We start from the raw sequence: 15,782 nt of genomic DNA, 5'->3' as shown, positions 1-15,782 counted from the left end.
AAATAAATAAAATATTTTAAAAAAATAAAAATAAATAAATAAATAAATCTACTCTTTGGGAAAAAAAAAAAAGAATAGACTCCTTGATCTTACCATTTATTGGCTTTTACAGATTAAACTAGTTCTCTAAAATGTTTCTATTAGACCCATGGCTTTAGATCAGAGAAAGCTGGATCTTGTGTTTAAAAAAAAAAAAGGCTGATCCAAAGTATTAAATTGCCAGTCCCACTGCTGTTTGGAGCTAAGTCACTATTGCTCAAGATCTTTTACAATTACAAACTTGAAATAAATGTGTTAGGATGATTACTGAAGGCTCAATCAGATCAAGGTTAAAAGGCTACTGCTTTAAAAATACAAACAAAACAGAATAGGGGCTCCTGGGTGGCTCAGTTGGTTAAGCATCTGTCTTCAGCTCACATTATGATCCCAGGGTCCTGGGATTGAATCCCACATTCGGCTCCCTGCTTGGCGCGGAAAATGCATCTCCCTCTACCCTTCCCCTCTGCTCATGATCTCTCTCTCTCTCTCTTAAGTAAATAAAATATTAAAAAAAAAAAAAAAAAAAAGCTGTTCCCTTCTCCCCCATTTGTTTATTACTCATGTATTTATTCAGGTCAGTATGGACTACCAATATTTATTGTATTCAGTGGGTCCTAATCCATTAATAACCAGATCCAGGGGATCCCTGGGTGGCGCAGCGGTTTGGCGCCTGCCTTTGGCCCAGGGCGCGATCCTGGAGACCCGGGATCGAATCCCACGTTGGGTTCCCAGTGCATGAAGCCTGCTTCTCCCTCTGCCTGTGTCTCTGCCTCTCTCTCTCTCTCTGTGTGACTATCATAAATAAATAAAAATTTTAAAAAAATAAATAACCAGATCCACATTCAAGCTGTAGAAACAAAAACTTCCAAGTATCTTCTCAACTATCAAGAGACCACTTCCATCACATCTAGAAAATTCTTATCTTGATTTAAAGTGATTTTTTTTTTTACTATTTCTCCCTTGAAACTTATATTAATCTGCCTGTTAAACAAAAATTTCTCTCTCCTCCAATCCAAGCATGAAAGACCATTTTTCTTATCTTTATCACTCTAGAAATTCTTTCCAAAAAGAAAGGAAATTTAATTCAAAGATAGAATAAATTCAGTTTAATTTTAATAGAACAAAGAGCACTAATAAGAGAACAATAAGAACAAAAAACTACTAATTGCTCATAATTGCTCTCTGGTTTGTTGGTTTCTGGTAAAAATGAACCTTAAGATACTTATTAAATATTCAGTTCCTACTTTATTGGAAGTCTTCGGCTTTCCATTCCACTCCAACTAGAGCACAGGATAACCAGGGCACTGGGAATATACATACATGTGGGGTGCTATGACTGTTACACATGATGTTAATTAAATATGTCTAACATTTACAACTGAGAAGAAATGAAAAATGAACTACACCTTTGTTTATCTTATTATCTATGATCATAATATCAGAACAGGCATCACCACCTTCACTGACACCAGCCCTACAAAAACTAAAGAAGAAAAAGGGGGAGGGGGCAGACAGTAGAGCCTGTTTGCCAGAGAAGCATTTATGCTGGAAGTGATGTGTTCCCATAATACTGACAATTGGTCAATATCTCATATATAAAATATAATGTGTATATAAAACTTTAAAATATATATATTTTCTTTATATATTTGAAAGAGAAAGCAAGACAGAGCATGAGCAGAGGGGGAGGAGCAGAGGAAGAGGCAGAAGCAGGCTCCCCATGGAGCAGGGAGCCAGATGTTGGGCTCTAATCGGAGAACTGTCAGATTAATGACCTGACCCAAACACAGACGCTTAACTGACTGAGCCACTCAGAAGCCCCTGTATAAAAGATTATTATATTAGCTTTTAGTTAGGAAAATAAAGTGGTTAAAACATTGAAGTTAGGGATTGGCTTAATGCAAGTACCACTCATCAAGGTCTAGAAAGCCAGGACAGATGAGAAAAGAAGAAAAGCCTAGACTTTACTTGGGTTTGGGCCCTTTAAACCATACTTCTGCTACAGTTGCTTTAGCAAAATTAATATTAAATTTTTTTTAAACTAAAGAGACCATAATTTTTTTTAAACTAAAGAGATCTTTATAGCATGTCAAAGCTGTGGGAATTTTTGAGGTGCTAGGACTAGCAAAAATCCTGGCAAAAGAATAGTATGGATAGTATGGATAAGTGCCTTACCGCACTAATACAAAAACTACCCATGTCTCCTATCTCAACCCAGAAAATAAGAACTGCACTTCCTAACATCCCCCCACTCATCACTTGAGTGTACTAACCAAGCTCACATATCCTTCTCTACATACTAGATATTTAAACCTGCTGGAAAAAGCAGGAGGGCATCCCTGTCTGAGAGCCAGAAGCCCCCCACCCCCCCCCCCCCGCCCCCAGTGACAAACATGGCAGCAGCAAGAGCTGGAATCCCAGGGCAGGAATTGTTCTCAAAGTTCTCTGAAGAGGGCCATTTGCTGTTCCTTTCTTACCTGTTCTACAGAGGCTTCAGGACACCTTCCCACATCATCCTCTGCCTCTCTCCCTTGGTTCCTCCATGGGTAAAGGGGACGTGCCCATGTGGACACCCATGCGACACATTCAACCCCCCGCTGCTTACTCTTCTTATGGTGGCCTTTATTTGAAGGAGTAGCTTAGAAACAGAAACATCATTCTCCACTTATCTGCAGCTTTAAAGCAAAGCTTTAGATACATTCTAAAGCAAAATTCAACTGGAACCCTATAAATATCTATTAACACTGGCAGAGCAGATTCCTTTATCTTTTGCCACCCCAAGTTTTGACTCCTCTCACTAACACACGTCACAGCCAAAGGTTGCTACAGACACACTTGGTCCCTTCCCGTTCAGATCCTTAGGCCACAACAACAGGTTGCTTGGTGGGGCATCCTTATCCTTATCCTCCCTTCGCCCCACCTCACATTGTGATTATGGAAAAGACGGTGGCAAGAGGAGATAGCAAGTGGGGGCTCCTCTGAAGGATAATTTGTGGGGAGCACGCAGACCTCCAGAATTCCAGCAGCCTTTCCCAAAGCCACCTTAATAAATGTGCAATATGAGTAAAAACCGTATTTATTTTGCAAATGTAGCTTCAAATTCCTACTCCACCCCTATCTCTCCCTCCTAGACCTCCACAGTGTCCCACCTCAACTGCCTCCTACAGAAATTCTGGGGTGCCCAACTCTGGGCAAGAGCAGCTGTACCCATCTTTGCACTGGGGCATGTGGCGGCTCCAGCAGCAAAATGCAGTCTGGTCATTTCAATGTCCCAGGACTTGGAAGGAGAACTGATTGCTGAGAAGCTGTTCCCTGCCCTCCTCTGCCAGCTGGCAGACAGAAGACGTTCAATTTCTCAGGCCATGTAACAGTAGGTCTGCGCTCACCAAATTCTACAGGGCCCAGAACAAGTGGCTCAGGCTCCCCCACTGAGTGCTGATGTGCTACTTCCCCAACAGTATAAGGGCACAGCTACATTAGTCATCACCTTTTTAACAGGACTACTCACTCCCAGGGCAGGCCTTGCCTAAAGTAACACTATCAGAATAATCAATCCGCCTCCCACCTCTTAGAATTCCATACTGGACAAGATTCCCTGATCAAGTACATGAGAAAAGCACACCACCAATTAAAACTCCCAGTGATGCAAGAAGAGCGAGTTCGACTTTTCCAGGGCCCCCAGCGAGTGCACCTCTAGCCACTGCCTCCCATCAGCCTGCGGGACACAGCAGTGAAGGTGCCTTTTCTACTCTCTTCCTCCATAAGCAAACAGTACTTGGTCAGGCATTAAATGCTCTGCTAATGAAGCTCCTCCTGATAAGTAAAACTTAGGGGGCAAAGCCACAGCTGAGCTCATCTGGAAGCAGTAAGAAGGAAGGCAAGACCCACAGTGGGCAGGAGCAGATGCATGGAACACAGGCAATCGTACGAGTCAGATCTACAGTGGAAAGCATTTGGAGAAAAGAGCTGAGAATGACTGGTGTCCTCTGAAGATGAAGAAATGTTATACTCATATGCATTTTATAAGACAGTGAATGATGAAGAACCATGTAACACAAACAGCAGCAGCACAAAGGTAACTTGAGTCTTAACCAGAATAATTTTTAACTGTGTTACCTGTGTATAATTAAACATTTTTTAAAAGGTAGAAGAGTGGTAGAAATGGAATCCAGTCAAACACAAGGTGAACAAGCCCCATTATGATATATTCAATCATATCTGGATTAAGAGCTACCTATTATTATAGGGGCGCCTAAGTGGCTCCACCAGTTAAGCATCCACAACTCGATCTCAGCTCTGGTCCTTGATCTCAGGGTGGAGAGTTTGAGCCCCGCATTGGGCTCCACACATTAAAAAAAAAAAAAAAAGAGCTGCCTATTACAATAATAACTACATACAAGGAAATCTTGATGTAAAGGAAGATGCTTTAGCCCAAGTTCACATGTATGTGGTATTTGCTTTGAAAGGAGTGGTCCCATATAAACTGGCAAAGCTACTAATATCTCTAACATAATGTTTTATTCATGTCTCAATTCAGTTTTACTCCAGGGGGAAAAAAAGTGGTCCATTGGTTAAGAACTTTGATGACTGTACATTCACGCCCATCTTTATTTAGTCAGGCTCTCGGCAGGCCAGTGAGAACAGAACCAGGCCCTTAATGCCCTGGAGTGTCCTCCTACTCATCTAATAGGAAACAGACTTCGAACAATTGAAGAAATACCATAGTTTAGTTCAAAAGATGTTTTTGTTTTGTTTTGTTTTGTTTTCCCCCATATACCCTTTGGTAATTTCTAAGAGACATTACAGCTTTCTTTGGTTTCCATACAGCCTAAAAGTTAAACAGTTTTTAGAGTTAAACTGGGTACAGAGAATGAGTGCTGGGAAAGTGTGATGAGAATGTGTGCGATGGGAAAAGGGGAAGAAATAAGACAGAGGGGAGAACTGCAGGCAAATATGAAAAGAAACTTCTATACTAAGAAAATGAGAAAAGTTAAAACTCTGGTCTGGAGGGCTAGGAGACAAACTGTGGCCTGTCCTCATGCATCTGTCTAAACCCTTTAGCTCTAACATTTGATATCCAAACTGTCAATGGCTGGTGGATACCATTCATTTAAAAGTCTACAACAACGCCATGTCACTGAACTTTCTGTGATGTTGGAGATGCCATATACTGTGCTAATCTGGCAGCCACGAGCCACACATGGCTACTGAGCATTTAGAACATGATTAATGCAACCAAAGGAATGAATTTTTTATTTTATTTAACCTTAATTAATTTAAATGTAAGTACCATATGTAGCAAGCGGCTACTGGATTGGACAGTACAAGGTCTAGGATACACGCCTGTCCATGGGTTAATGTCACTCTGCTAGATCCGAAGCCCCATGAGGATAGCACTGGGCCGGTCTTATTTACCTCTCTTCCTGACCTGGAACAGGGCCTGGCACATCGTGTACACTTAATAACTGCTGACTGATCAGAGTATCACAGAAGCATATCAAAAAGGAAGTATCTTTTCTAAAAGAATTGTACATTGAAAGATGCTCCTGAACACCCGAGTCTTATTTTAAAACCCACTGCCAAGTTGTATAGCCAACCTAATCTTTCCCCACTTTAATTTCCTTTTACCCATTTCTCACACAAAAGAAACCAATATTTCGCACCACAGGTTGACATATTCAATATTACGTTTTTATCAAAAATATTCCATTATTTCATGATTTTCCTAAAATGTATCACTTCTAAACTTTTATTCTTCCTTAGAAAACACTCCAAGCTCACTTGGACCACCTCCCCTAGCTGATATTCCATAAGTTGAACATAGATACCCAAATACAGATTGGTTTAAAATGGTCTATAAACATCTTTCTGCCTGCTTTGCTCACAAAACAGAGGAAGGCAGCCCAGGTGGCTCAGCGATTTAGCGCTGCCTTCAGCCCAAGGGCCTGATCCTGGAGACTTAGGATCAAGTCCCATGTCAGGCTCCCTGCATGGAGCCTGCTTCTCCCTCTGCCTGTGTCTCTGCCTCTCTCTCTCTCTCTCTCAATCTCTCTTCCTATCATTAATTAATAAATAGAATAGAATAAAATAAATCTAAAAAAAAAAAAAAAAGGCAGCTTCAAGGGCAAGCTCCTGATAAGGGATTGAAGAACTCATTCAAGAAAGCCATTTCTGATCCCATATAAAGATCAAACGAAAGGCCTGTGGACATGATTTTCAACTCCATCTATGTTTGTGAATGGCAATAGTTTATATTGTCTATAACTGGTTAAAATCTGTCACCTGTTTATCTTTAAAGTATTAAATATCACAAGACCACTTGCTATTTAGTCTCCAGACCACACATTTGGTAACCCTGATTTTCAGCACCTTCACCTATTCTAGAGCTTCTTCAACACTCAGACAGCATTTATAAATAGAACTGAGGTAAATAACAGCTTTAACAGGTTGTATGAAGAATCCATACGTATGTAGCAATACAGTACTCCTTTAAAAGTTAGCCTCTGTATTTTGTTTCTAGACTGCCTGGCAGGGAAGTGCATAAGGAGTCAAGATCCTAGGAAATATCATCAACAGGAAAGAGAGAAGGTCATGGGACTCATCTGTACCTCTGCTTCCTGCAGGGTCCCGTGGTTTAGGCACACTGTGTCAGGGCAGGCAATGGGAGCCCCACATCCTTCTCGGATTGCCAGCTGCAGGTACTGTTTCAAGCACTAGAAGTTAAGAAGAAAAAAAAGACCATTACTCATTGCATTTCAGTAGCACAAAGGTTACATAACCACCACGGCCTCTTCTTCCTTCACTGGCAGTCCTGGGCTCTTGTACTCAGGAAACATAAGTTATCACAAGTGTGAACGTTGAGAGCCCTCACTTTGGAAAGAATGCAAGATAGGTGATTAATTATGTATGACCTCATCCTAAGAATATTGAGTTTACTCAAGGAAACAAGTCAAATTCCCAAACACACATTTTATCTACCACTGATTTGGGAAAGAAGAAACACTCTTTTGCACTGATGGCAAAAGCCTTCTTTGTACTTTTTCTTTCTTTCTTTTTTTTTTTTTAACTTATGTGACTTCCTAGTTCCCTTATTACCTAGTGGTCCTTTCCCTCAAAGTTGGCCCAAAAGTAGAACTCTGTGACTCTCATGCTGAGCTAGCCAAACAGAATCAAAATACAATTGACCCTTGAACAACATGGGTTTGAACCATGTGGGTCCATGGATATGCAGGGTTTTCTCAATCAATACAGTACATAAATGTATTTTCTCTTACAATTTTCTTAATAACATTTTCTCTAGCTTACTTTATTGTAAGAATACAGCATATAATATATGTACAGTATATGTATGATCAACTGTTTATGTTATCAGTAAGGCTTCTGGTCAACAGTAGGCTATTAGCAGTTAAGTTCTGGGGGAGTCAAAAGTTATATGTAGATTTTCGACTGCATGGGTGGGGGGTCCAGCTGGTGCCCCTAACCTGTGCATTGTTCAAGGGTCAATTTTAAGATTAAGGCACTAACTTATTATCTAGGAACACTCTCAATAGCAAATACACCTGGGAAAAGTAATATCAAAGACAATTTGGGAGAATGAGACCTTCCAAAACTATGCATCTCAGTGGGAGTGATGGTGAGGAGGTTTGAGTAGAACCTGGGGAAAGAAGAAATTGTATTTAAAAAAAAAAAGAAAGAAAGAAACCCAGAGGGGTGCCTGGGTAGCTCGATAGGTGGAATGTCCAAATCTCAGTTTCAGCTCAAGTCATGATCCAGGGTCATGGGCTGTAGCCTGGAGTCAGCCTCAGAGCTCAGGGGGAGTCTGCTTGGGATTTTCCCTCTCCCCCTGCCCCTCCCCCTGCTAGCTCTCTCTCTCAAATGAATAAATAAATGGGAGGAAGGAAGGAAACCCAGAAAGAAGAGTCTTCTCATTCCCTCTTGCACCTGGATCTGGATCTTGGGCGGTGGTGGAAACAGAGTCAGACTGAGAAGGTAGAAGGATTGACGGCATTATGGATACCTCAGACTCCTTCCTTCTCCCTCCCAACACAGCCCCACACACCCACAGGAGAGTAAGGGCCATAGTTCCGAAAGACAGAGCTCTTAAAAATCCAGAAGTTGACTCCTCAATTTCCACTAATTTGCTCATAATTGGATGAGCTCTTGTCTGTATGCATGATGAAAAAAAGTCAAGCACACATGTTTGAGGAGAACACTCCAAAGACACATAAGCCAGTCTATGACTTAACAACTCTTAAAAAGTGATGATTACAACTGGGTTCAGATTTTTCAAATTTATGCATTTATGTATCAACCCGCTACATTAGAAATATTGCTGTTGCACCAACCTTTTATAAAAGCTTAATTATTAAACAAATTCTATGGTCAGAATACTGAAACTATAATTGTGAACCTATTCCTTTCACTGGTCATCTTTATTCTTTTTTTATTTTTTTAAGATTTCATTGATTTATTTGAGAGAAGAGAGAGAAAGCAAACATGAGGGGGGAGGGGCAGAGGAAAGGAGAAGCAGACTCCCCACTAAGCAGGAAGCCTGACATGGGGCTCAATCCCAGGACATGGGGCTCAATCCCAGGACCTTGAGATCATGACCTGAGCCAAAGGCAGACACTTAACAGACTGAGCCACCCAGGCACACCTATCTTTATTCTTTTTCCCTACCTGAAAAGAAAACTAATACAACAATGACATTATTTCTAGAAACTAATCATATATTTACCTGATTGAAATTACCGTTACAATGTACTACCAAAGCAATGACTAGAGCAAAATATTTAAACCAGATTTGTATTTCTAGAACTACTTAATAATTCCCTTCTTCAAAGAGTCCATTTTCCCCCTATGACTTCATCAAGAGAAAAAAATGGGAAAGTAACCCAAGTATCCAAAATAGAAGGGCATGTAAATAAATTATGCTAAATTCATACAACAGCATGCTGAAGAATCATGAAAAATATTTTCAAATTATGTTTAAACACACAGGGAAAATGTTCATGATTCAGTATGAACTGGAGAAAAAAGGTATCTGGGAACAGGGCTTCTCTTGAGGAATTCTTCCTACAGCTGACTGTACTATAGGTACTGTATTTTAGCTTTTATTTTCTTGTTTGAGAGAAGGGTGAACAATTCCTTGCTCTAGGAGTTTCTGTGCCAGACACAGTCTCTTGTGCTAAGAAGAATGGAAAAGGAGAAGAGAGCCATAACTTGGAAATATGGGGAAGAATTTCAGTACATGTGCAAAACTCAAGAGGCAAAGCAAAAAAGCTGGCTCACAAAAAGGAGGGTTACACCAAAGGACAAATGAATAAATGATGCAAAGGCCTGTCCACCCGGCTCTATTCCTAAGGACCTCGCTGCCATCCATCTGCCACACAGATTCCAGTGTGACCACCACCCATGTTCCCCAACTACCACTTGAAATTTAAGCAGAAAGGCTCTGAAAATGTATGGTCTCCAGGCTCAGGGGAAGGTATCTGAGAAAACAAAATGAACAGCATTATGAACATCTATTAGAATTATGTGGCTCTAGCCATGGTGCCATTCCCTCAGGTGACAATGGGAAAGTTACTCAAGTTGTGCCCCAAACCTGCTTCCCTTCATTGGAAAACCAGAAACAATTAATATCTGGCTATGGTTACCTCACAGGGTTTAAAAGACATGTACACACAAAACACAAACCTGGAATTGTATATACGGGAACCCTTTGAAAAATTCGCAAACTGCAGACTATTTGGTTTTATTTCTACTCTACTTCATTTAATCTTAGGCGTTCTATCAAAAACTTGGTGAGGAAATGTTAATCCTCTGATTTCTGAGATTATCCTTTCTCTACTCCCTTTGGAGAACCAGTTAATAAGCCACTGTGCTACAGAACCTCCATAAACAGAGCAGATATTTGCAACAGGACATCATACACACCTCCATTCAAGCCTCTCGCTAGAACTATTTGCACCTGTAGAAAAAGCTTAGAGTCCACCAAAAATAAACACTTTGTGAGTCTTTACAGGCAAAAAAAAAAAAAAAAAAAATCATTTCAACTTATTTTACAAACCTGTAAAGTTGAAATCTAAGCTTTCCCAGGAGTTTATCGTAGATGTTCTATTTGTTAATGTAATGTTCTTAGGTACTACATCCATGACATGTAAAGCCAGTAAATTCTAAAGCTGCCAACAAGGACACTCCTGGACACAATATTACGTGACCCATGATTCTAGGGGAGAAGTCAGAGCTATACATACGGGCTACAGGGCATGCATGCATGAATACATACAGCAAGCTATCAGGACAGCATAGGCACTTAACACTCCATCACCGTGAGCATGCATCTCTAGTCGAAAGGCAAGAGGGACAACCGCCAGCCCTAGTTACTTCTTCTTGTTGAATTTTCAAGCACCTTCGGTTTAGTCTGTCTTCCAACGGCTTTCACTAAGAATTTAATCCCAAACCCTCCCTTCTCTCCCCCAGCACCTCTGGCTGAAGCACAACAGAAGCAAAAACATTCATTGGAACTCCCCTGTGCATGTTATACAAACCAAACCCACGTAAATGGTTAACAATTCTAGAAGAGACTGGCTTCCAGACTGTAAATGAAGACACAAAGAAAGAGGGGGAGAAAAACACCATCATTTAGTCACATTAAAAAAAAATTCCCTCCCAGGCAGGCAGTCTCTGCTTTGCCGTCCTGCCAACAGCTCCCCTGCACTGTACTCAGTAAACTTCTATCTCCTCTCTTCTGCCCTGGGGTGAATTCTTTCACCACTGGGCCACCGGCCCCCACCTCATGCAACCACCTCACATTTGCTGGCCCTCCCAGGGAACCTCTGGCCCAGTGGGGCCTGGCTTCTCCCTGGATTATCTGGGAATTTCTTAGGACTTTCTCAGGAGGCATAGGGTGGGCTCAAGGAGGCTATAGGGGGAGCTGATGACCTCAGGCTGAGATTACTCCTAGGCGAGGCTCAGGCTAGAAGTTCCTGATGGGGGGAAGGAGGAGAAAGCCACCAGAGCTCTTGCCAGAAAGAACAAAGGATTTCCCCTCTGGCCCTTGGGAGAAATCTCCCCCTCCTTTCCCTTTCACTTTCTGGCCCCCACCTGGCAGTCTAACCTAGTCCTTCCCAGACAAGGGCTCCGGCCTGAAGGTCAGACTGGGCCCACCCATGAGGGGCCAAGGACCCCTTCTCTCTGCTCTCCCACTCCACCCCCAGTGTGTGGCACAGTCGGCAGCGACAACTAGTCCAGGGCGCATCTGCACACCTTGTGGATCCATTGACTGACTCTCAGCCACTGTGTGCTGCTTTCGGGCCCCCACTTTTTCCTCTGTCCCCACTGGTCCGGCCACTGTCTTGACCTACAGGCAAAATATGCTCCTGCATATCGGACTGACTCCATTCCATACACAGGTGACAAGTCCACAAGGACCTGTCTGAGAGTCCCCTCCTGCTGTACCCCAAGGACCCAGCCACCTTGGAGTTTCACTTAAATCGCCTATGAGCACGTTAATCTAATACTAAGCTCTGCCTGTAACTGCACAGAATCCCCAATGGCCCAACAAGTTTAGGTAGGGACAGGGTGTCCCCCACCCCACCCAGCAGGAAACAGCTACTGAAGGCAAGACTTCCATCCAAATGCCAAAGTTGTGTCATTGTCGGTCAGTCAGTGGGGAATACAGAGGCCCTTTTTTGGCAATAGGCTTGAGCTATGGAAACCCAAGTAAGGTAAAAGGGCCCCGTCGACCAGCAGTCTGAATGCAAACAGCCTTGTTAAGTGACTCACTTCAAAATATCCATAGGCTGTAGCTGACCAATGGGTTACTCACAACCTGACACAGATACCCAAAAAGGGAAAATTCAGTATGTTCCCGTACCTTCTTGCTCCCTCTTCTCTCCCTCCCCTGTAGTCCCCATCACAACCTCCTGGCAGATGGTCTGTCCTTTGCTGCTCCCTTGCAGTGTATTCCATAAAATTCTATCTCCTTAAAAAAAAATTACATTCCATTAAATAATAGCATTAAACAGATGCCAAAATATGCAATTTTCGTAACAGAGTCTAAGGGAAATGTTTTGAAAAAAACTTTTTGAAAATCCTTATGACACACAAAAAGAAAGAAATTTTTTTTCCCTTTTTTAAATAGTCAACATTCCACTTAATTTGTATGGGAGAACATAGAAACATTTTTAGGCCATGGACCATCATATATAATAATGATTTTTTTTCTCTCCTCCAAGTCCTGTCCTTGTCTTGCATTTTCTATCTCTATCTCATTTTCTATCTCATTCTCTCTATATATTCACAAATGACATTTCCATCCACCCAGTTGCATAACCTGGAAATGCATGGATCATCTCTAACATCTCTTTGTCTTACCCTGGATCCAATAAATGCCTACTAGAAGTCTTCGCCTGTCTAACCATGCCCTCACTACTTAACAGAGCCTTTGAATCCCACTGTCCCAACATACCAGCTTCCCCACATCCCCAGTCTTCCCCAGCTCAGTAAATGGAACCAATTACCCAATTACTCAGCCAAAACAAAAACAAAGACACCCTTGATGCCTCTTTGCTCAAACTCTCAACCAAAACATGTCCCCAAACTAAGCATTTCTCATCATTTCCGCTGCAAACTCAAGTCCCCATCACCCCTTCTGGAGAACTCTGCACTAGCTTTCCTGCTGGTCTCTACTCCACACAGTAGCCCAGTCCTCTTCATACATCTTTCTAAAATATAAATCATATTTTATTCTCCTGCCCCCAAACCCTCCAAAGAATGTGCATCTCATGTAGATGGCCTCGCCAACTCCTTACCATGGCTCATATGGTCCTACTTGTTTCTGACTCCTGCTCAGCTCATTTCTACCACATTCTCCCTTTACTCTGGGAATATGAACCTGGCCACTATTTCTTCGACATGTCACACTTGGCTTCTTTCTTGGTTGGAGCCATTTACTCTTCCTAGAATGTCCTTCCCCTAGGTGGCTCCATCTCAGATCATTCAGGGGATGCTCAGTGTCACCTCCTCAGATCGGCCTTCACTGACTAAAAAGGCCAATCTTCCCTCCCGTATCAGGCCTTCTTACCCTGCTTTATTTTTCTTCATAGCACTTTCTATTACCTATGATATTTACTTGTGTCTTATCTTGTACCACTAGAAAAAGTACAGGGACATGGTCTTCTTGGATGGATTCCAGAAAAACACGTAGAAGGTACTACAAAACACATTACTGCATGATTTTATACATTCCAAAGTCCTATCCATTCCATGTCCTAAGTATTGATCAGGCCTGTTCACCTCTCCCAGTCTCTTCCTGCCCCATACTTAGACCACTTTCCATTACCTGCTACCTGGACTTCTGCCTTAGTCCATCCATTCACTGATCTTCCTATCTGATTTGCCTCTGTCTAATTAATTCTCCACACTGCTGGCGAAAGGAACTTTAATACAAGTCTAAATCTGATCCCTTCTGTCATCAGCTTAAAACCCTTCCAAGACTGTAACCACTCTTTATGTCTCCTTTGTAGCACTTATTATAATTAGGACTTAAAAACTAGGTGTATATAGGGGTGCCCTGGGTAGTTCAGTGAGTTAAGCATCTGACTCCTGATTTTGGCTCAGGTTATGGTCTCAGGGTCACAGGGATGGAGCCTCATGTTCGGCTCCATGCTGGGCATGGAGTCTGCTTAAGAATCTCTCTCCCTCTACCCCTCCCCCAACCCTGTATGCGTGTTTGCTCTCTCCCTCTCTCTCTCTCAAAAACAAATTAGGTGTATATAGTTATGTACCTCCAAAAGCCTCACTCTCTCCACTCAGTCTACCTGCTAACATTACCAGATATTTCAACCTTTAGATTTCTTTTATTAAAACCTCATCTCTAGAATAATCCTGTCACCATTCACGAATAGTTAGGACAGGAGGATAGTCAGATGAGGCAGTGGCTTCCTAGCAGAGGTCAGAGCCTTGAAGAAAAGGATATAAGACAGGTATGTTTCTATGGACAAGAAACACTTGAAACTATGAGGCACTAATGGGCAGGGTGGCTGTGATATTATGATTTAAAAGAAGTACAAATACATTCTTCCTATTTCTTGCACAGAGCTTCTAAAACTTTTGGGATCTCCTAAGGAATCAGAGAGATCAAGGTATCTTCTGTTACGTTAACAAACAGAGGCAACTTTGGGAAGCTCCCCGCCCCAGGTCAAAGCACCAACCCTATGAGTAGAGGGCCAGAACTTACAGTCCCATGCATCGACTGACCTCCAGGGAAGGGGAGAGAGGCTGGAAGTTATATCCTGGGCCACTGGGGATTGATTCAGTCATGCCTAAGGAATGAAACCTCCATAAAAATACAGAAGTCAGAGAGCTTACTGGTTGGTGAACACACACAGATTTATTAAGAATGGTGCACTTTGGAGCACATGGAAGCTCCATGCTCTTTCCCCACACCTTGCCTTATGCAGGTCTTCCTGCTGGCTGTTCCGGAGTTATATCATTTTATAATAAACCAATAATCTAGTAAGTAAAATGCTTCTCTGAGTTCTTGGAGCTGCTCTAGCAAGTTAATTGAACCCAAGGAGGAGGTCATGGGAACCTATCATTTACAGCCAGTCGATCAAAAGTGCAATTAACAACCTAGGCTTGTGACTGGCACTCAAAGTAGGGAGACTTCTTTGATCTAGGCTTGTTTGGATAAAGGTCTATTCAGATTCTTTCCCCATTTTTAATTGGGTTATATTTGTGTTTTTATTATTGAGTTCTAAGAGTTCATATATTCTGCAGGTGTCCCATATTGGATATGATTTGCAAATATTTTCTCCCATAATGGGTTTGGTTATCTTTTCATTTTCCCGAGGATGCCCATCATGAAGGTTTTCAATCTTGATGAAGTCCAATTTTTTTTTCTTTTGTTCATGCTTTGCCTAATCTGAGGTAACGAAATTTTTTTTATTTCCCATATTTTCTTCAAGAAGTTTGCAGGTTTAGCTCTTACAGTTAGGTACAATCCATTTGATTTAATGTTTGTCTGTGGTGTGAAGAAACAGTCCAACCTCCTCTCTTGCAAATGGCATCCAGTTGTCCCAGCATATCGAAAAACTATTCTTTCTCCCTTTGAACTGCCTTGCCATCCTTGATGGAAATCCATCGACGACCGACATGAGAATCTATTTCTGGAACTGCCAATTCTATTCCATCAACCTGTCTATCCTTATGACAGCGTGACACAGTTTTGATTATTACAGTGCTGTAGTTAAGTTTGAAATCCGGAAGCAATTTCTCCAACTTTGTTCAACTTTTATGAGATTGTGTTGGTTATGCTAGGTCCCTCAATTTTCCATACAAAATTTCAGACAAGCTTATTGATTTCTGCAAAGAAGATATTTGGGATTTTGATAGGATTTGTATCTGTAGATCCACTTTATGGCCATTTTAACAATATAGGCATGGCTTGTGTATCATGCTTCCCAGATACTATGTTTTTTTACAAACTGAAGATTTGTGGCAACCCTGCATCCAATCCAGCAAGGCTATTGCACCATTTTTCCAATAGCATTTGCTCACTTCCTGTCTCTGCGTCCTACTTTGGTAATTCTTTGCATATTTCAAACATTTTCATTTTATATTTGTTATGGTGATCCATTGGTGATTGTGACTCATTGAAAGCTCAGAGGATGGTTAGAATGTTTTAGTAATAAAGTATTTTTTAATTAATAGGGTTTTTTTTTTTTTAGATGTAATGC

General features: G+C 41.6%; 1 protein-coding gene across 2 annotated transcripts in view; it reads right to left on the bottom strand.

Annotated features, from left to right (window-relative positions):
• Positions 1 to 15,782, bottom strand: part of RNF144B (ring finger protein 144B) — a 74,105-nt gene that overhangs the window by 27,601 nt on the left and 30,722 nt on the right. For both annotated transcript variants that reach the window (XM_038584251.1, XM_038584250.1), the window contains exon 3: positions 6,648 to 6,752. In XM_038584251.1, the coding sequence (XP_038440179.1) occupies positions 6,648 to 6,752 (105 nt within the window). The remainder of the gene's footprint in view (positions 1 to 6,647; positions 6,753 to 15,782) is intronic.

The sequence above is a fragment of the Canis lupus genome, chromosome 35 (assembly GCF_011100685.1).
Source record: "Canis lupus familiaris isolate Mischka breed German Shepherd chromosome 35, alternate assembly UU_Cfam_GSD_1.0, whole genome shotgun sequence".
Classification (NCBI taxonomy): Eukaryota; Metazoa; Chordata; class Mammalia; order Carnivora; family Canidae; genus Canis; species Canis lupus.
The sequence above is the reverse complement of the archived record's forward strand: the minus strand, read 5'-3'. Positions and strand labels throughout refer to the sequence as shown.